Source organism: Parus major, chromosome Z, assembly GCF_001522545.3.
Source record: "Parus major isolate Abel chromosome Z, Parus_major1.1, whole genome shotgun sequence".
NCBI lineage: Eukaryota > Metazoa > Chordata > Aves > Passeriformes > Paridae > Parus > Parus major.
The window spans coordinates 9535688-9560679 of NC_031799.1; the positions used below are offsets into that span (position 1 = coordinate 9535688).

Here is a 24992-nt window from a genome sequence, read left to right on the forward strand (position 1 = left end):
CTCAGATGAGTTGATCCCTGCTAGTTTTGTAACTCCCCCACCAAGTAGTTGTGGACCCCTAGGCCTTCTCTTCTCTAGATTGAAATATCCCAGCTCTTTCTACCTCTTCTTGTAGCCATGTCCCCCAGGCCCAGGATCATCCTGACTACCCTTCACCAGACCTTATTTCCTCAGCCTTCTTTCTGAACCACGGGATCTCAAACCACACCTCACATGGTATTACCAATGTTGATAAGCTCTTCTGCAGCTTCTTTCCCAAAAAATTATAAGATGGTGTTGAAAGCCTCCTTGAAGCCAAGCATCCACTGTTACTTCCCTCCCAGGCTCCACAGAAGGCATTTCATCACAGAAGGGAATTTTGCTGGTCAGGCCAAGTTGGATTTCATGAATTTTTCATGACCATTCCCTAGTGCCTTCCTGCCCTATTACACATTTGGAGTGGTCTCAAGAGGCTGCACCTCCTACACCTCTACAGGATTCGAGAAAAGGCTGACTGTACCCTGTTCTCCACCTCAAAGACAGGTACAACACTGGCCCAGTCCCCAAGGCCTTCTCTGAGTCACTGAATGATTCCCAGCTGAATCTGTCCATCACTATCAGCTCCTTAGGGTGAATCCCATCCAGCTGTATGGATCTGCACATCAGCCTCCCTGAGCAGTCCCTGATGCTGGCTGCCTGCCTCCATCCCAAGCTTTTGGGGCACACCCTGAGCTCTGGGGCAGGCAGAGAAGAGTACACATCAGCATTTCCTCATCTCTCCTGCCACTTGGTTGTCTCCCTCGCTTTCAGACCTACAGTGGCTCATCATCATCTATGGGCTGCCTCATCTGGGAACACCACACATGATGCTGCCTTGTGAACCTGATAGATCCCCAGGGCTGAGAGAAGGAAGCCCAGGGACATGAGTCTTCTAGCCTTGAAGAGGGGAAGAGTCTGGGAGCAGAGCAGCTCCCATGGCAGCCTTGACAGTTGGCTGCAGATCTGAAACAGGCAAGTGGCAAATCTGCAGAGCCCTGGGCAGCTCAGAGACATTGACGTGGGAGAGTTGGGACTCATTTGACTACATAAGCAAGGAGCTGAGGACCAAGCAGAACTAAACCTCATTCATTATTGCAACCCCAGAGGGTTTCTGAACTCCTTTCTGTGCTGCTGATGAACAGAGCCTGCAAGACACACTAAGAGCAGCATAGTCACCAAACTGCTTGTACCTCTAGTTACCTCTGAAGCAATTACCTTCAGAAAACATACTTCAATTAAGGCTGCTGCTTCTCTGTATCGCTGTGCAGAGAAATTGAAAATGTGCCAGATATATCTGCTGTTTGTGGCTCATAAATCCTTAACCCTTGTGCTGTCAGCCACATGTGATCTTACCAGCAGGTCCTGTCCATTCCATCCAGAAGACAGAATTTAAAATTTAAAAAAAAGGATGCTTCAGTACAATCAAAAGACAGCTTTGTCTCCTCTTAAAAAAGCTCTTACGAGCTGGTTCAAATGTCTATAAATGCTGTGTGCAAATTTCTTTGCATATCAGTACTGCTTGTACATTCTGATGTTTTTGGCTGAGCATCTCAGATTTGGGTATATTAAAATGTGTGCAAATCTTCAGCTGGATCTCAGAAGAAAGCTCTCAATAGCTAGAGCCTAACATCAAGCAACATCCTTGCAGCAAGGCATCTACTAATGCAAGAAATTTAGCTCCATTTCCTGTTTGCAATGTATCCAACAAACAGACTCCAGTTGTTTTTATGTGTTTATAATTGCATTTTATTTCAGGCCTGTTTTATTTGTACATATTCCAGCTTGAGGAAGGTCACACACACTCCCTTGTTTCAAGCAGAGCCGCTCGCCCACGTGACGTGGTGCTTTCCGGGCTGAGCGGGACCTTTGTGAGCAGTGGCTGCTCCCTCCCACGCAGGAACCCCAGACACATCTGCAGCGTGTTCACTGGTGGGCACGAGCCAGATTCTCACTGCACAGCTCCCCCACCTCCTCTGCTGCACCCAAGGGATAAATCCCCAGCCCCAGAGGTGTCACTGGCACACAGGGTGGGACTGCTGGGAGAGCAGGCTCCAGGGGAGGATGCTCAGGCCTGCCATGGATATGAAGCTCATGGCCTGCCTGGACTGACACCAGCTCCCACAGCACTTGAGAGGCACCAAATGTTCCCGGCCTCTGGTCCATGGCCAGCGCCAATGGCACTGAAGAGAAATTAATCACAGAATCACTGGGGTGGACGAGACCTCCAAGATCATCGAGTCCAACCAATGCCCTAACACCTCAACTAAACCATGGCACTGAGTGCCATATCCAGACTTTTTTTAAACACATCCAGGGATGTGTTTAAAAAAAGTTAAAACCACCTCCTCAGGCAGACCATTCCAGTATTTTACCTTTCCATGAAGAACTTTTTCCTAACGTCCAACCTAAATTTCCCTTGGAGCAGCTTAAGGCTGTGTCCTCTCGTTCTGTCAGCAGTTGCCTGGTGGAAGAGACTGACCCCCACCTTTGAGGTTGTAGAGAGTGATGAGGTCACCTCTGAGTCTCCTTTTCTCCAGGCTAAACAACCCCAGCTCCCTCAGCTGTTCCTCACAGGAACACAAACTGTTCCCAGCCCCTCACCAGCCTCCTCTGGACGTGCTCAAGAGTCTCAATGTCCTTCCTGAACTGAGGGGCCAGAACTGGACACAGAACTCAAGGTGCAGCCTCAGCCATGCCAAGTACAGGGGGAGAATGACCTCCCTGCTCCTGCTGGCCATGCTATTCCTGATACAGGCCAGGATGCCCTTGGCCTTCTTGGCCACCAGGGCACACTGCTGGCTCATGTTCAGCCGGTTTGTACCCATGCAAGGTCTTCATTAGGAACACTGAGAAAGACCAGATGAATCCTAAATCTTTAGAGGACAAGAACCTCCCTTGGACCAGTTTTTGTTCAGGCACCAGTGTGACTCTTCTTCCAAGAACTCTGCTTACTGCCACTACTGAGGCGAGTTACCCTAAGATTCCTGCTCAGAAAAACAACCTGGCTTTGATAAATTTCTTCTGCAATTTCCTGAAAACACAAGGTCTGACATTTTCAGTAGTGTGTAGATATTGTTATGTTTAGCACTGCAAAACCTATTCATGACTTAATTAAATTGCATTTTTCAGAAGTACCTGAAATCCTGAGGAGCTTAAGGAGTCAAAGCAGGATTTTAAAAGCTGGTTGAGACATGATTTGGCTTCATTTGAACAGTCAGGAAACAAAGAAGGACCTATAAAGACGCCCTGGCAGTAGCAAAGAAAGCTTATAAAACTGCCTGTCATTGCACTTTACAACCACCAAACTTTTCTCTAACATCTACCTTCAAGATCAATCCCATGTCAAAGGGAGAAAAAAAGGCAAGATTTGAACAAATGTTTATAAAGAAATGGGGCAGCAGAATACAAATCTTGAAGGATTAGTGCATTTGATGATGGCAAACCCTTTCTGAGCAGACATCAGATGTACTAGATGAGAATTAACTGAATGATGAATTGGTAATCAAGAAAACAAATGAAAGACCAAAACATTTTACTACATTGTGCCATGAAAATGGCTTTTTCAGCCACACTGCAAGTCAAACTATACATTTTTCTTCTCCCATTCATCCCTTTTAATCACAAAACATACATGTAAAGAAACCTTGTAAATTATGTGTGTCTACACCTTTGGAAAAATAGCCAAACAGAGCTGCTTCTTTGAGCTGCAATACAAACTCAACACTTTTAACAAGCAAAGCCCAAAAGAGAAAATCACTCTTGTGTAGAATACTCACACTATAGATAAAGCTTGAGTGAGAGATAGCAAGTCCTTGAAGCACTGGCTCACAAGATCTACTTACATTAGAAAAATAGTAAAATCATCACCTTCAGCTGCAAGTTCTCCCTGCTGCATGGAAAATAACTTGCTTTAGAAGCTGGCAGACAAGTTTCAAAGTAAAATAGCACCAGGTTTTGTTCACCTTAACAAACCAGGTGTTAGGAGTTGTAGCAGGCCACCAACAGCTTCAGTTCAGCCATCAAGGCAAATACTTTTGACAAACCCATTTGCTGAAAAAGAGGTTTCTTGAGGCTTTGATGGGGAGTCAAATCAGAGGACAAAGTGCTTTAATCAAACACCACCTAAAACACCAGACTAAATGCTGCATCCAGTTGTTTCCTAAACACTTCCAGGAATGGTGGTGACTCCACCACCTCCCTGAGCAGCCCATTTCAGTGTTTAACCACCCTTTCAATGAAAAATTCTTCCTCAGGTCCAACCTGAACCTCCTGTGGCACAACTTGAAGCCATTTCCCCTTGTCCTGTCACTTGTTCTCTGGGAGAAGAACCTGGCCCCCACCTAGCTACACCCTCCTTTCAGGGAGTTGTAGAGAGTGACAAGGTCCCCCTGAGCCTCTTTTTCTCTAGGATAAATATCCCCAGCTCCCTTAGCTGCTCCTCAAGAGAATTTATGTTCCAGACTCTTTCCCAGCTGTGTTCCTCTTCTCTGGACACACTCCAGCACCTCAAACGTCCCCACTGAATTAAGGGGCCCAGAGCTGGACACAGAACTTCAGGTGTGACCTCACCAGTGCTGAGAACAGCAGGAAAATCACAACCCTGGTCCTTCTGGCCACACCATTGCTGAAGTCACCAAGCAACAAGACAAGAAACAGAGAAAACTAGAGCTCAAAGTCAGGGGAGAAAAAAAGTTGAAACAGCAAATTGTCTGGAAGTACAGAAAGGTGGAGGTTAGGGGGAAAAGCAAAGGTACTATTTATCAGCATTTCTTTCCCTTTTTTTGTCTGCTGTCCTGGGACCCAGGTTTTCCTGTTTCTACAGCAGCTTTCTCCTGGGTCAGAAGGCATTTCTTACCATCAGCTTTCCACAGGCCTCATGCTGCTGCTCTGTGGGCAGGAGGAAGTGAGACTCACTGTGAGGAAATTCCAGATCTTATTCAGAGATTAACAAGGACAGCACCTTTGACGAGGCTTCTTCCCCAAACACTGCCCCAAGGCAGCCACCCCATACACACACTTGAGATCCCACTTTGTATTTAACACTTACAAAGCACTTGACACAGCATCTCATTTCCTACGTAATTAAATTGTTAAATGCATTAAGCATTTCCACAGAATAAACCTACTTTTTCAAAATTTCTTTCCAAAAATAAATTACTTTTAAAAAATTCATACTTCTCTGAAGCTGGAAATCCCCCTCCACAGAGAAACAATAGGGATAATTGGGACATAACAGACTTTGGCTGCTCGAAGTGCTTGAAGCCCAGCTGAGGCAGAGCTAAGGCTAATGAAAACCTTAATAAAAAAGTCCTGTTTCTCAAACTGGTGAATAATGCAGCCTGATGAAAAATTGGAATTGAGCAAATGAAAACAATATCCTTTAGGTATAGCATGCATATGATACGCAGTAACCACCTGCAGCTGATAGCATGAAAGAGTGCTTTATTTTGTTACAGTACAGATTCAGTCCAGTTCACAGAGAACACATCAGTTAATATGTATCTTCACTTTGTAGCAATGGGCATGAACACAGAAGCACTGTCAGCAGCCTTTTTCTGCCACTTACGCAAATTTTGCCTCAAAAGCATCATTTATGGTACACACGTTTCACCACCTGTCCATGTAACAGCACTGTAACACCAGCTCTCGAAACACAGGAGAGGAGGATGTCAATCTCAAGGACTGTGAAAATGTGTGTGTATACATATATATATATATATATATATATATATATGTGTGTGTGTGTGTGTGTGTATATATATATATATATACACACACACACTGCTTGGTGATCTTCAAAATCCTAGTTTTGACTTGAAAGTTTGTTTTAAAAGAATGTGTCCTTGAATAATAAATGTTGTTCCTTGAGGCACATGTTCAAGTTCAGGCTTTGGATAAGTGTCTTCACTTGAAGCAGCCAGTGAGAGCCGAGGGTTTGGAGCAGACAGAACTTTCTGGAAACCAGATAGGTCTCCGTGAGCTGCAGTAGCAGCCCACAAGTAGAAGGGTACCTGATTCTCATCAATGCAGTCTCCCATGTTTAACCATTTTTTTAAAATCTGAAATAACAATGAAGGTAATGTCAGCCAAATCAGTTCCTGCTAACCTATCAAACTTACCTTCCTGGAGGCTTTGGGCTTTTTGAAGCACAATTTTAGGACTCATCTATTTCCCCTGCACATCCAGGTTTACACCAGGTGGTCCAGCAAAAGACACTGTTGCTCTTCCCAAACCCTTCCTAACTTATATCCAATTTCTTTGACATGTCCAGCACACACTCTCCCCATCACGGTCAGAGTGGTGATGGGGAGAGTGTCAGAGGCTTAGAGTCCTATCTAAGCAAAATAAAGCTGATAAAATACTGTGTGTCGTTATCTTCTGTGTGGGAAAAAAAAACCCAACAAACAAACAAAAAAAATCTCCAAATCATCTTTCAAGGGAGGATTAAAAAAGGATGACTTCTTCTAAAGCATGCAGGCTGGAAGTGATAAAACTCCAATATTCCCCACAACCAAACATGAAACCAGCAGGAAAATGGAAAACACAGAATGAAGTAGAGAGGCCAGAAAAAGGCCTGCAAAAGATACTTTCAGTCTGAAGCATGCTTCAAGTAGCTTAGATTTTCAGAGCCATTTTAAAAGTTTTGTGCACATAACTTGCTCTTGCATACTCCACCATTTTTCTGACCTTTCTGCCTAATTACTTTTTCCTCCTTTCAAAGAGCAATACAAAATGAGAAAACAAATCACGAGAGAGACAATGAAAGCTGTGAGCTGCATCTACTACCGAGTATGCAGAAAGTATTCCATAAGCTGTCAAATATAAAAGCAACACAGCAATTTTCATTTTTCTTCCACTTAAAAGCAATCACAGCTTGAAATGTTTAAAAGACAATGTCCCAAGTTCATGCCCAAGCCCCTCAAATTTTCAACACAGCATCTTACAAGTGAGAGAACACTGTTTGTCTTTTTTATTTGTAAACCAGAGTTTGAAATACTTTACAATATACTTTTAATTTCATTTGTCTAAAGAAATACCATTAAGAACTGAAAGAACAGTGTGCCATTAAATGTTAAGGACTGTATTTTAAAAAACCTTTCTTAAAAAAGGTTATAGAGGTACGATGAATTTAAGTTGTATTTTAAAGTCAACTACTTAAGCATCTCAATGATTGAAAATGAAGTGCAAAATTGGAAGTCCAGTCACAGATGAGGCTGTGGAGCCGTGCTCACGACTGAAGAGGTCTATCTAGGGCAGGCACAGCTGCACACTCCCCAAGTTAACTCAGCCATGAATCCTGCAGATCCAAGTGATACTACTGATTAAGTCAGTTTGAACTACTTAATATAAATTCTCCCATTCTAGTAAGAAGTATATTAACTAAAGCTTTCAGTTAGGTAACAAAACCTTTCTAATTAGCAACAAAAAAGTAAAAGTGACATGCTTACTCTGTTTCAGGCACTTTCAAGATCATAGTTTATTTACTGTAGGTAAAAAGCTAGTATACAGATTAAGGGATCTCTTAAATCTCAACTCTACAGTTATACACCATCTAGTATTCTTGCTCTGAATATTAACCAAAAGGTTTCTAAACACCTGTAAGCCCCACTATAAATCTGCATTGTTATGATGAAAGAAAGTATAGAAATCAATGCTTAATTTTTTCAATGCATAATATTTACACTGTGAAACCAATGGGAAATAACAAGCAGTGGCAAAGAGGCAATAAATTTTAAAAAGCCAGAGTTTTATATAGGTTTTGGGTTTTTTTACAGTAGTGTGCTAATTAGCATAATTGTATATATAAAAATTAAAATATAGCAGAGCATTGCATTACAGAAATTTGAATTGTCTGAACTGCTGCCATTACTTGCTAACCATTTACATGCAACACCTGCTACGATTGACTTTTTGTTTTTGAAGTGTAAAATAGTTCAAGGTTTAAGAGACAAACATTAAATGGTGTACAAAACTGAAAAGTGCACTCAAGAACTGTACTGGTCATGAGTCTCTTCCATACAGAAAAGGAGGGAAAGAAACAATGATAAAAATGATAGAAAGCAGTCTCTTTCCATTCACTAATTTTCAAAGGCAATGCATAGACTGAGAATACCTGGATGGCAAACTCCATAGACCCTGGAAACAAACAGCTTTCACACACATGCCTCTGCAGGAGGCCTTTCTTTGCATCAGATGGCAATGGCTGATAGCAAATAAGGGGCACCAGGTGTACAATTAAGTAGATTTTGCAAAATACTAAGATGGGGCAGTTGTTAATATACAATTTGAACTATATATACAATATAATGGAATGTATCCCCGCCCAAAACTGGTATATGAAACAATTGGACCTTTTTGTACTAGCCTTATGACTCAGCTATCATTCTAATGAAAATATAAGTACACAAGAGACTTGCATGAAAATTAAAATTTATGGGGCATTTTATAGGAACTATTGACAAAGCTGCTTAATGGCATTTCTGCTTTTTAAGTAATTTTGTTAGATATAATTGAAAACATCTGTGTATAAAATGTCCTGACACACAGTTCAACATGGAGCTTTGGTGACACACCACTGCAATAACAATTAGGTGAAAAATTAAAGTATTTAAGGTAACTCAAAATGAATAGGAAATGGAATGCCAATATGGCAGTTAACCCTTTTTCTGTTGTTTTAAACAGGAAAGTCTCTTGTACCAGCAGAATCCTGTATACAGATAGAGAAGTAGGGAATACACCACTTATAATTCCCATTTAACAAAAGCCAATTCATTGTGTGAGGAGGTACAAATTACAGAAAACATGAATAGTCAATAAAAGAGAAACAAATGGTTTACATGAAAGAAGAGAGAACACTTCAGTCTGAATGCAGTTACTTTGTGAAAGCTGCTACTACAGCCCACAGAACCTCATTCGTGTTGGTTTTCATACATTCAACCTCAGGGTCTAAATCCAGGAGCTGCCGCACTCTCTTGGTGGCTAAATCATATTGCTCATCCAGGAGGGGAGCAAAAGCGTTCTCCAGGACATCTGAGGCGTGGGCTAAATACACGAGCGCCAGCAAGCGCTTGTCCATGCGGTGGGGGTCATTCACCCACTTGTCAAGAACTGCCTCCTGAACCTTCTTGATGAGGCGCTGTTTGATGTTGTTGTTGGTGAGAGGGTGTGTAGTCATGTCAAAAAGAAGGAAGTTCTGTTTCTCTGTTGTCAGTACACCTTTTTCCACTAGATTTTTAGCCAACCGCTCACGGACATTTCGTAGCTGGTAGTGCAACTTCAGTGGGTTCCATGTTTCACCTAAAACAACAAGAAAACCACATAGCAGTGAGACTAAGTTTAAGCTGTACTGCTGCAGTGATTTTTTTTTTTCCCCTCTGTGGCGCAGAATGAGCTGTCAAAATCATAGAGCAGACTACAAGACACTGTGCTCCTGTCAGCATTTCTCTGATCCCTGGCATGGAGGCAGAGATCAGCAGAATCTCCTTAGAGGAGCTCTGGGGTACGTTGAAAGTTCGGATGAAAAGATAGCTAAGCCATGTCTTGATTACAAATATGAAAAATAAGTAGCAATCTTGTATTGTAAAACAAAAAACGAACCTGTTTTGCAGAATGAATTGACTTCTAGTAACAATAAAAATCAAGAAAAATCCAGCACCTTCTACAGTCTTTGTGCATTTTTCTGAGTCCAGCTTTTTATCATGTCAGAGCCTGGAAGAAGTGTTACTGCATTTCTTCCATCACAGAGACAAGCTAATGCACACCTACCTGCTGCACATCTTTATTTCTGCAGGTTTCCACTGTTCTCCCCCTTCCTGCCACCACCAGACGAAACAGTGACCATGCACTGTGAGAGTGTGTGTGGAACAGATGTGCACCCATGAAGCACGCATTGGGCAGAGTGTTTAATTCTTCTATATAAATTATTTCTAATACCTGTTTTTAAGGCAGAGGAACTGGGCCCTTCAGAGTATGTGACTGTGTGTGCACAGAGGAAATTGACAAGGCACAAAATTGGCATCAACAGCTCCAACTAAAACTGTTTAGCAGTGAAAATTCTACCTTTGCTTAAGAGCTTACTTAACAGGCTGAAATTTTTAATTCCAGCTTACTTATCGTAATCCCCTCCTGATATAAAAGACTATCTTTTAAGGGGCAAGAAAAGGAACAGCATCAAGTATTTCTTACACAGATGGAGGCTTTCCATAAATTACATGAGTATTTCTGTACCAAACTTCTGAAAAATTTATTGGTTAGCATAAAATAATAACAACAACAACAGTAAGCCACAGGTGACTTTGAGGTTTCTCCCACCGTGATGGAGGGTGACAAACACTGCATCTAAGTAACAGAAGCAAGGTAAGTAAACAAATGAGGTGACTCCAACCGCAGAGTGAAAGGCAGAAAATCCAAACAGGCCTTAACTACAGAAGTCTAACTACACATCACTGAATGCAATTCCACAGTTTGATTATTAATGGAACTATCATACAAACACAAGAAAGTGGTTTCCTTACTATCTTTCACAGGGCAAAAGGCTATTTCCTAGATTTTTTACAGCTGCCATGTGGCTGAAAGTCACACGTTGTGGGGCTGTGGTGACACCTTGTGACGAAGCTCGTCAATTACACTGACTCTTGCAGACAGAGATGTTTGCTACATCTCCAGGGAACCTGACATTTTAATCCAAACTTCTATATTTGCTACCCCTGCTTTCCTTAGGGGCTACCTTATAAACATCAGCCTGGCAAACATCACCTTACACATTATTATACTTATTTACATGATGGCTTTTAACTCACATGTACTGTAATTCCAGGAGGCATCTCTGCATCTCCAACCTGGTCCCCAAAGCAAAATTCTAACAGAGTTTATGAATTTATTAAATGAAACAAAACAAAGCAAAATCAACCAACCAATAAAAATAAAACCCCCTGCCAAGACCCACTGAAATATTTTTCTTCAGAAGGACAGATCTCTAAACCATGGGAAATACAAAGAACACTAACACCATCCAAGAATTAGTAATTAATAAACATATGTTAGTAAAAATGATTGATTCAAGCCTTAGCCACAGCCCTGCTGATAATTATCTTCCCAGAGCCCAAAGCTCAGCAGGGTCAGGAAAGCCTTAGCTTAGCTCAAAGAAAACCTACAATACTAGTTCATTCATTAGCCTTTTTTGAGCCAGTCCTAACTTGATGTACATTGCGCTGGGAGAGGAGGTGAAATGTCAGCACAAATTATGTATTTGGGACAAGAAAAATGAATTGTTTTTACTGGCTGTAAGAAGGAAGGGGAGCTGAGTGAGAACTGAACTGCACAGCTCTGCAGCAGCCATGCATCTCCTGACATAGGCTGGTTTGCAGTCCAGTCTGCCCCAGGCTTGACAGCCAAGGAGAAGGGGAAGGATGGCAAGGACCTGAGAATGAACTGTTGTGCAAGGCAGGCTGTTTAATGTGGTGCTGAATGAATGAGAAGAACAAAGGAAACAGGAAATTAGAGAAAGGTGAAGAGATTTTGCTAATTTTTGCAGCTCATCACTCGTAAGACGTAGCAGATTTTACATAGGCAACTTCCAAATCTCATTACTCCCAACCTCTCAGTCACCGTGTTGACATAACAGGTTTTTCCTGCACTGTTTGCACAACTGAAATATATCTCTGATCTGCTCCAAGGAAGCTGCATTTATGTGCTTTGTGGAAACAGATGAATGCTGTTCTGTCTGCAGATCAGCCTGGAAAGGAGAAGGCTCTAAGGAAACCTTGCTGCAGCCTTTCACTACTTACAGGGAGAAAGATGGGGTCAGACATTTTAGCAGGGCCTGGAACATGGAGTAATGGTTTCAACATGAGGAGTTGGCTGAGATTAGGTATCAGGAAGAAGTTTTTCACAATGAGACACCAGAATGGATTGCCCAGAGAGGTGGTGGATTCCCTGTCTCTGGAAACATCCAATGTCAGGTGGGATGGTCCTCTGATTATCGTCAGTGGAAGGTGTCCCTGCTGACTGCAGAGGGGCTGACAAGATGGCCAGTAAAAGTCCCTTCCAACCAAATTTACTCATTATTCTAAGATATATTCATAATTCTGTGATAATTAACATTTCATTATTTCTCAGCTATTTACAAGCTTTACAGGGAGAGCTGTGTGCAAAGTACTCATCTTGAAGACTTTCTTTGATCGACAAGAAGTATCTAACATTTTAAAATATTTATTACATTTTTTAAGCTAATGAAAAATAAAACTCTTAAAGCTTTATTTTTTCTTTATGATTAATAGCCAAATCACCCTCAAGTTTTATGTGTGAGCTATGAGCTCTTCACCTCCTTTCTTTATTGAAGGATCTGAATATTCTGTGCAACACTCAGGCTCCAAACTTCCACCAACCCTCATTTCCAAACACGGAGAAAGGCAGTTACATCTCCAGGGTGCAGTCCTGATTTATTTCAGTCAGCGGAAGGCACCTCTTCCACCGAGCTGAGATGTCCTCTGACACTTCCATACAGATCCTTTCTGTACCAAGTTAAGTCAAAAGCAACAGTTACTTATATTTGATTAAAGGCAACAATCAACACGAGACTACCCTAGAGGACAGACTAATTAACTTTTTTGCATATTTTTTCTCAAAAAACCTTGCAATATAAATCTCTAGTGATGCCAGATAATTAGCTTTATTTGGATAAAAAAAGCAAATACGTTATGTGCAAGGCTTACCACTAAGCAGTTCAATCCAATTTTGTACTGTTTCAGGAGGCTGAGTTTCTTTTATGTGTTTCAGAGCTTCATCAAGCAGAACATCCCCTGTAGGAGCATCTGACTTGCAAATCACCTAAGAATGAATAAAACACAGTCAATATTTTGACATAATTCATATATGACAAACACACCCACCAATAAAAAAAACCTACCTGTTATAAAAACCGAAGGATTTTTTTTAAAAATAACGAACTCTCTCTTAATATGCAACTTTCAAAGACCCAAACCTTTGTTTTTAGAAAAATAAAACTATCTGCCTTAATTCAAAATATGTTAAATCTGTGAGGTTATCTGTAAATTAAATAAACCTTAATAGGCTAAAATTATAGTACTAATAACAAACTTAAAGCCTATTTTTTTTTAAGGAAAATAACTCACCCAGCCAGGTCCTGTGATACCTCCCCAAAACAAAGTACACTACACTAAATGAGTCTCTGAATGCAGTCTAGTTTACTGCTCCCAGTCAATTTATTCAAAAATCTTGAGTTAAACCATCAAGTTTAAAATAAATAAAAAGGTACAAAAACTAATGTTATTCAATGTACTAATGGTTAAAAATAGGTTCATGACAACATCTGCAAGTTTTGCAGCTCTGAAGAACATACTGCCAGGTAACAGAGTTTCACTTAATTAAACCACACATATTAGGAAAAATACACATTTACTAATAAATCCCTTAACATGCAACAATAAATGTAAAACTATTTAAGTCTGTTATTTAATGACTTCTAAAATTATTTGAGTTCTTCACTCAGTACAGCACAAAAAAATGATTCAGAGTAACATAATAAAATTCAAAAATTTGAGTAACTGCTTGTTTACCAGTATAAGTATTTATAGAACCATCCACAAATATAATTTTTTTCTGGAGAGAAAATCAATAGCACCAAATGAAAACTTACAGGTTGAACTAGTTCAAGTCAGTATATTTAAATAAAATTTTTCTTTATTAACAGAAGAATTACTACAGTTGTTAAAAATAATAGTAATAGTTGTCATTATTGTTATCATTGTTATTATTATATCTGGCAATTTAAATAGTTTACAAGTTAGCATTTTATAAGCATCAGGTAAGGTAGCAGCAGATTGACAGAAAAATGAATACATCAACACAATTCCATATATAAATGTATGTGTATATATAAATAGACATAGATATATGTATGAAAAACTTGAACTGAAAGCTCCTACTTTTCCTAACACTTCAGAGTACTTAGAAAGGTGCTCTGGAAATGTCATACTGACATTTCCCAAGTTTATTTCTGTTCCATAGTTCTAATAATCCTTATTACTAACAATAGAATGCAATGCATTTTCACAGGGTCTGTTGATTACACTGAATTGAGCTGCAATAAGACACCTTCAACCCCAGTAAGATATCCCCAGCGGGTGTGCAAAAGTGTCCAAAATCTATGAGATTAAAATTGCTCAAGAGATCTTTGTGAGTACCTAACAGGTCATAGCTGGAATGATACTTCCAATTCAGATGGTCTATATAAAGCACAGAAACTAAGATTTTCAATAAAAGTCAGCAAGAATGAACTGGTCCACAATGGTCTAAAAAGAACAAAGTATTTTTAGATCTAGAAAGTGAGATATTTTTAAAAAGAGGGTAATAAACAGTAGTCTAAAGTGCTTACTGTGGAAAATATAAAATATACCAACTTAGTCTGGAAACACAGAAGACATCAACAGACAAATTAAACACCCAGGGAGCTGCTGAACTACATACAGTAGAGAATTTTAAGATTAAACATCTACCAGAGAGGTATCAGAGGAATCTCACTACCTATCTCACTATCAAGATAAGATGGTCTCTTGAGATACCTTCTTTCTTGATATTCCCTTCTTTCCAAAACTGATGTTCATGTGGTATTTTAGTTCCTTTCAAGTGCCCCATGTTTAGTTTCACTGTAACCTCATTTATACTGGATCACTCCAGCCTGCTGCAGTTGGTACCTGGTACTCACCATCTCCCTTTAGCAGGCAATATGTAAGATGGGAAGTCATCTTTTTAACCTGATGTATTATTAAAAACAAACAAACTGAACAAACCTCACCAAGGAGATCACAAATGCTTTTAAATCTAGGATGTAAGTAAAGAGGCTTCTAAGTTTAGAAAATAGCTTTCCTTGCTTATTTGTGGTTAAAATACCTTTTTTTTTTCCTGCCAGTGCAAAGACATTTAAGAACCTAGCATGAATACAACACACCACAACAGTACCAGCCTAAACATACAGGCATTTAGAGGAACAGAGCACAGAGGCCTCAATTCAACTCAGTGAGGACTCATAAGCTCTTGTGGGGCCACAGTGCACAGTGGTTTCACTCCCAAGCTTACCTCTCTGTGCAGCCAGCAATACTGCACTGTTTTTCCACTTCTCTGCTACACTGAATATCCAAGGCACTGTTTCCTCAGTCAAGATTTTCTTTTCCCTCAAATGAGCATATGTTGGTTCACACTTCCATAACACTTCTCTCCCATCTCCTTCCCTGCACATGGAGAGAGGACCAGCAGAAGCCCAGCCATCTCCCAGTTCTCAGAGATCTGCTCTTTCTTGAAGAACTTAGTGATGAATGTCTCTTGGCTAACTCTGAAGAGAGTGGGAAATTGGCTGGGTTTGGGATCTCATGAATTGAATCACCACAGAAGATTAAGCATTCAGAAGGGGGACAATTTTCCTCTCCAACAGAGGGACTAAGGTAGGAAAAGGAGTGAATATATAGTTCTATAACCTTTTCTTCTCTGGTTCTTCAGAGATGCTGGTCCTTAGTCTGACAGCAAAAAAAATATTCTTTATTCCAATTTTTCAGTGATTAATCAGGTACTAGATTTGCTTGGTACTTATCAACCAAGGAAATTTCAATTATACAGAATATTTAATTTGCATTTTTCACAACACAGCTCTGCAATTAAGCAAACCTAAAGATTAAGCATGCATTTTTAAGTCAACTTTATTTTCTAGTTTTACTACAAAAACTTACTTTTGCATGAACTGCTCAGAATTGTTTGCAATAAAATACTGAAGTAAATCTGCCAAAGATTTGTTTGGATTCCTTTTGCTTTTAATAAATATCTACTTGGTTTGCTCTCTGAGCCTGTAAGGTAATGTAGAGTACCATCTTCTATTCTCAATAACCACTTGCAAACCTCAACATTCATTTCTTTGCTTCTAATATTGATCCCAGTAGACAGAACTCCAAAATGGTGCAACATGTACATACCCTTAAGCCACATTTACAAGGATGTTGCAATGTGTAACACATCATATCCACTTACAAAGTTTAACTAAGGTCCATCAAGTCCTTGTCCACTCTTCTCTCAGTCACATTTGACTCTCTATGGCATTCAATCATAGATTTAATGTGTCTCGATCCATTCGGAAGTACAACATACTATCAGCAGAGCTCAACCTGATTTAAGGCTTTAAGTGGAAATCATTGTAGCTATCATTCTTTCAAGTTAAGTATATGATCAAAGCCACAATTAGCTGGCTTTAAATTTGTGCTACTGCCCAAAAAACTTGTTCTACCCTCTTCTTGTCCTCACCTTATCACTCGTGTCCCACCTGATGACAAGATCAAGGGAGTGGTTCCAGTAAAAACTGAACTGATCAAAGCAAATTACTTTTTGCCCCTGAATCACAGCCTTGGATGTATTATTAGACAGCTCTTTCCACTTATTAGGGACAGTATTTATTTCACAGTCAAAGCTAAGGGCATGGGGAGCAAAGCCTGTAGAAGCAGGACAAGGAGGACACTTGACAGAGTAGTGTAAGAGTAGAGACACTTAAATCTGGCCAACACAGAAACAAGAGTGAAATTTAATGTTAATGGAAAACTTCAGATAAGGAGCAAAACAACAGAAGTCATTCACAAGAATGATTTCTAAATTGATGGATGTGGTGCAGTTAGGGATTTTATTTGCAGGAAAGTACTTAAGCAGAAAACAGCCTTCATTTAAATTTTAAATCAATGCCTATTTTTATAGAACCCGCCTGCCTAAAAACTGAAAAGTAACTCAAATATCTTACAACAGCAGACACATTGTGCAGATTTTAGATCACCTTAAACAAATACATCTACCCAATCTCAAAACCACATTTGGAAAATGGTAACCACATTTTACCAATGGTAAAATTTAACAAAAAACTCCCAGTCACAATCAAACAAAAACCGATCACAGCTAGACCAATAATTTTGCTTGTATTCTTAAGTGAATGTACATACAGGTTATTTTTCCATTTTCCTTAAAAAAACCAGCAACCTCACAGTTAATATTTCAAGTAGATAGAACTGACAAGGTTTTCACAGAATGAAAATAACTCCTGACTGAATGCCTAAGAAGATTACTGAATGCCTAAGAAGCCAAAAGCTCTGGAGAAAAAAAAAATGTGCGAACTAATCAATGCTGAATATGCTTAAATGAGGCTAAAAGAAGTAGAGACTGTTTGTTGGAACAGAGGTTCGATTTTTCTGAAGTGAAGGGAGCTGGGAGAAGGTTGGGGAATTCACAAGCTTGCCTTAAAATTTAGTAAAAGATAATATTGACAGGGAAATGTGCAAGAAGAAAATTTATTTGTGGTGGACAGACAACATTTGACCACGTTTTCAATAGGCTTATTTTACAAGTATCCTCTAATGCTGATGAAGCAAAAATTCTTCCAAGAGTATGACTTTGCACATCTTGAACAAAGGGAAAATTCAGTGGTAAAAGTAAAAAATAAAGGCCTCAAATCTTCAGCCTAGTTCTATAAAGGACAGTAGAGATTTGGCTGTCTTGAAGGTCAGAGAACACAACCAATTTAACACACTAGCCTCATGCTTGAACTAGATAGTTTTGTGGTCTCAGGGGCCCCAAGAACAAGGATAGTTTCTCTACCATGCAATGGAAGCACGAATTGCAGCATTGTGTACACCAGAAGCAAACTGGTGGCTTGCAGGACGCATCTGGCATCTGGCAGTTATCCCTTCCTTTCCACTTCAGCCCACGTCCCACCAGCATTGCAAAAGCCAGTTCCTTCGGCAGATTACAGCTGCTGCCACTGCACCCCAGCCAGAGCCACTGCCAACAGCTGGCTGGCAACAGTACCAGCAACACATCCAGAGAATAAACATGGGCACAGAACAGGTACTAGAGATGTTCCAAGGCACTTCATCTCACCACCAAAAAGCTTCCCAAATTTGCATATCCGCTTTAGGTCATTACTCAGAATCATCATCCTCATGTTAAAAAAAAAAACAAAAACCAAACATCCTTTTTAATAGACCCAGTTGTAATTTATAGCTCCTGCATTGTGTGAATCATGACAAGTAAATGTGATCTTTTTCCTGCACTTACCTTTCTAGTTAGCAGGCTTTTGCGCCTCATTCCACAGGCCTCCAGCTGGAGACGCCCCCGCAATGCCAGTTCAATTAACATACAGCCACGCAATCCCGAGGAGATGCAATCGTTCCAGAACGATGTGTAACCCTGTGAAGAATGAAAGATAGTAAAATATCTTCCATCTCCACCTGAAAGGGAACAGAAAAAGGGCCTTGCTGTGTGTTCTCCTAGCAGTTCTCCGGCTTTCACACTTTTGAAGTGACATCACTAGTCACTATCATTCCTGCCCTTGAAAACATGAAAGAAAAACACTCTCATCCTCTGCTAGTTTTGACAGTCTCTGCCTTGTGAAGAACTGGGAATCCTCAGGAAAATGATACAGAATGAAAGAGGGAGATAACAAGAGCTGTGAGGTATAAAGTGTAGTCTTATACACAGTCAAAATAGACTTATGATATTTTTAAGAAATCAAGCATTTGGTATTACTGACATCACATGGCCTTATGAGTGAACGAGAAACATTAACACGAGTTTTTTACATGCATAAACAACACTGAGAAAGCAATAATAAACTAAAAATGGATATTAAGTCAACTATGGATTATACTGGAAAACACAAATGTGGCAATCAGCACAAAGCACAGAACAGATTTTTTTTGGCTTGAACATAGTTAATTAAAAGACAAAAGTTTTCAAAGAAATACTTATAACAGCTACTATTTCCTCATTTAAATCCTTTGAAAATATGTGGTCTTACAGCTTGAAGCATAGTTCTTATACAAACTGCAAAACTGCAAGCCACATTTATTCTACAAAGCACACCACACCTACCGTGATTTATCTCTATTTCTGCATTGACAGCTATCTGCTTAAATGGCAGAACAGACCACTTGACACAATACATTTCCTCATCACTAGCTAGAAACACAACTATTAATTTTTGTACTCCATTGTTCAACAGTTATGACCAAAAAAATATCTTACAAAAAGAATTCTCTTTTATATGGAGTAGCCAACAATGTTCTTGCATATTTTTTTAATGTTTGAGTATCTAAGACAAAGCAAAATCATTGAGAAATGTTGTGAGAAATGTTTGATACGATTCATAAAGATCTTTCCAAAGTCCTCTAGTGAAGTGCTTCTGAAAACACCAACTTTGGGATACTTCAGAGAAAGGAGCTGTACAAAAGACAAGGCAGGGAAAGAGCAGAAGAAAGTTCCACTTTTCATAAATTTGTCTTAACCAATAACCAAGACTAGCTTAAATCAAGAACAAGTCCATTTTATTGCTTTTGCAGATGAAAGCTGCCAATGTATAAAGACATAAGATGCACATACTCTAAGTCCACTAAATTTATAAACCAGTCTCTAACTAATGCCATCAATTACAGATTCCCAGGAATGTGAGAATACTTGCTTCAATTTTGCGCTTAGCTATTTTAAAGAGCTATATTATTTAGTTGACCAATACTTCTGAAAAGTCTACAAAAGCCCTGAATCTCTAAGGTAATTACTGAAATAGATCCCATATACTTATTTAAAACATTATAAATATAAGTTTGGAAAGACATTTGAGAAGTTATCTAATCAGCCTTCTACTCTAGAGCTGATACTTCGCAAGTATCAGCTACTCCTATAATGCCATTCTGTAATTAAGATTTTGGTTGGCACCAGACATTTTTTGCCAGATAACACACACAATAATGTGCAGTATTTGCTTGAGTGTGAAGAGATACGACTCCCATATTCTTTTTCCAATCAGTCTCTTTACATAATGATTTCTGAAGTCAGACAATACATCCACAAACTAAACAATACTGCACAATGAATTTACACTTGTTTATATACATAAAAAAATTCATATTATTATGCCAACAATTAAAGTGCTGAGCTTTTTCCCGTTTTTTAGCAATGAAGGCTGAATTTATTTTTAAAATTACTATTTTTCAATGAAGTGACATTAACTATACCACTCCCAGCACCAATTAGCAGATGCAAACTGCTCTGTTCCAGTAGTTAACATGGATGGCCATAGGCTAAGGGTTGCAGAGAAACACAGGCTTGTAAAATAATTCAGGTTGAAAGTGACCACATGAGTCTCTAGTCCAACCTCCTGCTGCAAGCACATTCAGTTATGAAGTTAGGTCAAGTTGCTCAGGGCTCTATTCAAGCATGTCTTGCTCTTCCAAGGATGGAGACTGCACAACCACCCAACAGTTTTTAACCAACTAATCCTGAAAGACAACTCAAAAAGATTACATCCTTCATAAACTGAGCTGCTTGTTTTGGTGGGTTAAATTACAGTGAAGTCATGAGAATGTATCCTGTTGCCACCACCATCTCATTTCCCTTCTGCCCCCCAGGTTCAAAGTTCACAGCTGATCCTCTAGAGAAGGAACATTATATTTCCACACACATAAATTGCACAGCTATTAAGAGAGTTAGGAAAGAAATTCTTTTCAATCCACTAAGCTGATCTTTCCAGATTGTTCTTGTAGATGAATTGGTCAGTTTTGACACCTACTGCAAAGATATCAGACAACTGAAGGAACCTTCACAGAATATCAGTTTAGCACACAACAGTCTAACTAAATCATCCTTTAAATAAATTCCATCTTCCTGGAGTAACTAGAATCGAATGGGAGATGCTTATTTTTGGCATTCCAAACATTATATACCTTAAATGGTATACAGCATAACTAGAAAAGGTGCACAAAAAAGAAACAAAGGGGTGGAGAGTAGTAATTTATGAAGAGGTGGAATGGCAATATAGAATAATGCACTGTTTGTAAAGGAAATGAGCTAAAAGATAGCTCACAGGTTAGCTAGCTCACAGGTTAGGAGTCAGTAGTCAATTTCTTTTCTGTTTTTGCATGCAATTTTTTTAACAGGAAGGCAGAAGTTTTTAAAAAATCTTTTAAAAGAACAAGATCACTAATGAATGGAGTTTGACAGACAGCAATTGATCTGTAAACTACACATGGACTAGGATGAAGTCAATGTTCACTGGGGGAACTGTCATCCTGATCCCACCGTCTCCCTGAATGTGACTTGGCCACTGCTCATTACAGCACATGGAACAAAACAGGGATATGGCTTTCAAAACTTCATTTATTCCAAATTCCTAGCAGTCTCAAAACACTTGACTGAAGATCAAACACCACCATTCAGAAATGCAATTCATTCTGTATTTAATATGAGCACCAGTTTTCTTACAAACACAATACCAAGTATTTTTACTTTATTCATCTTCCTGCAAGTCTTACAGCTTTGTAAACTTTCTAACTCAAAGAAATACTTATTCCATTGAAGTTGTTAAGCAGAAGGGGGTATGACTTACAAAGCAGGAGATTATTTTTATCTGACAGCAATCACACTTCAAGGTATGAATAGCTTGCAAGACAAAATTTTAAATCTACAATGACTCAAAGATCAAAAGACTGTTTACAACTGTCATGTTTATTTACACAAACACAGCACAAAAGCATTTTTCGTCAGACCTGACCTAGAAACTTTCAGCTAAAAACTAGTTTTGCTAGACAAGCATAAAAGGAAATAAGAATAAAGTTTACACCAAATACTTGTTACCATACTAACTTTAAAAGCTCAGACTTTCCACCCAGGTATGGCAAAGCACAGAGCTGAGACTACGATCCTCTTTCCACTTAAAGAATAAGTTATTTAAAATCCATGTTCATTAGGCCATTTCTTTCCCATCAGCTCCTGGCATTCATTCTCTTTCTCCTATTCCCTTGCCTTTTACCCACTTCCAGCTCACACAGGTATTCCTGTTCAGTTATTCATTAATCACTTGAAACTCCCACCTGTTAAATAGTCTATCGTATAACAAAGGCCAATTACCAAAACTACCTTACCTTCCACTTCCTGCTTCTACTTAGTCTCTCTTTAGAGCCATTAAGTTAGTTGAGAGACTTTAAAATTCTAAAGGTTGTTTGTAGTTTATTTTTTTTTAAAAAAAAGACTGCTAATACCTTATCTCTGATCCAACATGACACTGCAGCCACAACTATAATTTCGTAAGTATGTATAAAAAAATCAGAGGAAGAAGACAAGCATGATCAGATGTGCCTGAAGATACTTGGTGCCAAGTATGTTAATCATTTCTACAGACTTAAGACTGGTTTAAGACTTGAAAAAAACTTCAGAATCATTTCACCTAAACACACACAGCAAACCTTCACAGATCAATGACTCTCCAGGCTACAGTCACACTAACTCCATTTGAAACAAATGAACAAAAAATAACTAAAAGAAACCAGAAAGACCCCACTGAAAGAACACGACTATTTTCTGTTCCCATGTGCAATTTAAAGTTACCCAGCAGTAACACTGCAAAAGTGCAATTAAGTTGCAGATGTCATCTTAAATTCATGTAGACAGAGAAGTAACTCCTAATGGATTACAAATTTTTTAAAAAGAAAAAAAGAAAAAAAAAACTTTCTCAATAAAATACAGAACAAAAGACTCAGAAAAGACTGGGTAATCTTTTACTCAATAATACTTTGTTATACATGTCAGAGTTGCTAAAAATATCTTCCCACTACAGAAATATACATTCTCTCTCCACTTCTTCAGTTAACTCAGAATAGGTGAACAGCAGTTCTACTATACCTGGCACAACCAAGAAAGAAGGGCAGAGTCGTGAAAATACTGCAGATTCAAGAGAAAGAAGAGAAAAATGCTTGCAGAGTTATAACTCTGAGGCTACAAAATACACATATGATAATATAAATAAATACTACGTGTTTAACTCATGCGGTTAAGGGCAGCTGTTTACAGAACACAGACTGTAGCTGCCAATGCATTCTAATCCAAAGAGTTTCAAGCTATTGCAGATTACTTTGCAGATCACAGAGCCATTGCCATTGGAAATCAGCTTGTTTCAAATGAGCACAATAAAGTCATGTAATGGTATGTGAAGAGAACTTGTAGGTTCCTGATGCCTACTTGCCAAAAAAATTGTTTCTTTATTTTAGCATGACAGGCCCCTCAGGCCCATCCTCAGACCCACACAGCCTCATATTTAGTATCACAGGTCAGTGTTAGGTTAAAGTTTTGGCCCTGACTCAGACTCAATTTATATTTATGAGGAAGCACAACAGAAGTTTCTCTGGGATAATGCACATAACATTGCTCAGTCTATGCTTCTCTTATTAAAAGCCTTTTCATTTTACATTCAAACTTAATAGTACTCCTTAGACCCTCACTTAGCACAACAGCACAACTCTACAAAAACACAAAACAAAAACATCTATAGTAAACAAATGAAATAAACCAAACAATCAAAGGGAACCTTCTAAAGGAAAAACATCACTACAGCTACCCAAACTCCTGAATTTCTGTTCTCACGAAATTCCAAATTTTTCATGAAAGACACAAACAAAAGGACTTTGAAACTTGGTAAATAACTCAATTTCTGAAATTTCATGTACAGACAAAACAAAATGTTAGTTAAACTCTTTCCAGACATGGCAGCTCAATCAGAAGGAAGCTGGCCAACTAACAGAAAGCAGAAGTGAACAATTACAACTCCTGCAGAATTTGGGAATACCAGCTCTGAGGTAATACACCTTAGAGTCTTGACAGAAGACATCAGATCCTCAGCTTCTGGGTTTCTCAGCTAGGAGGCACAATCCAGGTTAAAGAAAGCTTTCACATTAGTGAACAGTAAATTCTGGATTTCCTGATACTCTGTTCTCTATCAGAATAGTATTTAAGGGAAAAAAAATTGCAACAAACTCTACCTAGACAATGAAAAATAAGAAAAATTAGACTTCCCAAACCTACTGGAGTTTGCTGCTACTTTCATTACTTCTGCATAGATGGCACTCGAACACTCTGTTGAGGGTAGCAACATAAAAGCTCTGAGACACCAAACTGTTGGTTTGTTTATATACAAACAAGAGCTTTCCCAAACAGGTGTTTTTTTTCCTTTTTCCTGTCTATTCTTTCCAGTGTGTGGCAGACTGTGTATATGTTCTCACAAATCACAGTTGACAAACACAGTGGACAATACTTCATGCTTGCTGGCATCAGGAAAGTTACTGGTGACAATTATCTGCAGGTCCAATTAGGGGCCCTTGCCAAATACACGCGCCAGAATAACAAATACACAGTTAGGAGACACATAAAACACACAACATCCATTTCTACTGTAAAAGGAGCATAAGAGGAAACAGCTGTCAAGAGATCTAAGTCTGAGATGGACTGACTAAAGTGAATGTGAAACTTGGAAAAAAAAGACTTTTCAAAGTCAGTTCAGATCACCTGTAGGACTGGACATGGTAAACTGAGTCGTTTGCCGGTATAAATTATGTATGAGCTGCTTTTCATTTTGGATTGCATAATTAGCAAAGAGTCTACTTACATCTAGCACTTACACAGCAGTGTCAGAGGAAAACTGTACCTGCATGCTCACTGTGTCTAGCTAATTCTGAGAAAGACTCAGGTTCTCTACGTACACAAATTCAGATTTCTTTTCTTTTTCTTTTCTTAGGCAAATGTACTAAGAGTGGCAAAGACAGACACCAGGGGGAAAACAGCAGGAAAAGAAACAGGACAAAATGACACCGCGGCGCTCAATTACTTTCCCAGCACAAGCAGCCCTTGTGAATCACCACTTTTTACCTTGGAGATATTCATTTCAGTTTAACTGACCTTTCAAATCAGTGTCACCACATCTCATTTTAGCCTTGCACAAAACCTTGCATGTAATTGGAGAAAGTACATCCTTCCCCATATCTTCATCTCTAGCCATTTGAGGACTAAACCCAAGGAAGCAGTCTAAAGCCTGAACTGCTGCTGAAGACAAAGTATTACTTTAGTCAATGGAAGCACATTGCTGTTCTCTCTCCTGAGCCCACAGCAGCATT

The 24992-nt window shown here is 39.1% G+C and overlaps 1 protein-coding gene across 1 annotated transcript in view; it reads right to left on the reverse strand.

Moving 5' to 3' along the window:
• Positions 1 to 5443: 5443 nt before the first annotated feature.
• Positions 5444 to 24992, reverse strand: part of GOLPH3 (golgi phosphoprotein 3) — a 32150-nt gene continuing 12601 nt past the window's right edge. Inside the window, exons 2-4 of the mRNA XM_015615040.3 lie at positions 18115 to 18246; positions 12732 to 12846; positions 5444 to 9315 (exon numbers count right to left, since the gene is read on the reverse strand). Of these exons, the coding sequence (XP_015470526.1) occupies positions 8891 to 9315; positions 12732 to 12846; positions 18115 to 18246 (672 nt within the window). The 3' untranslated portion in view covers positions 5444 to 8890. The remainder of the gene's footprint in view (positions 9316 to 12731; positions 12847 to 18114; positions 18247 to 24992) is intronic.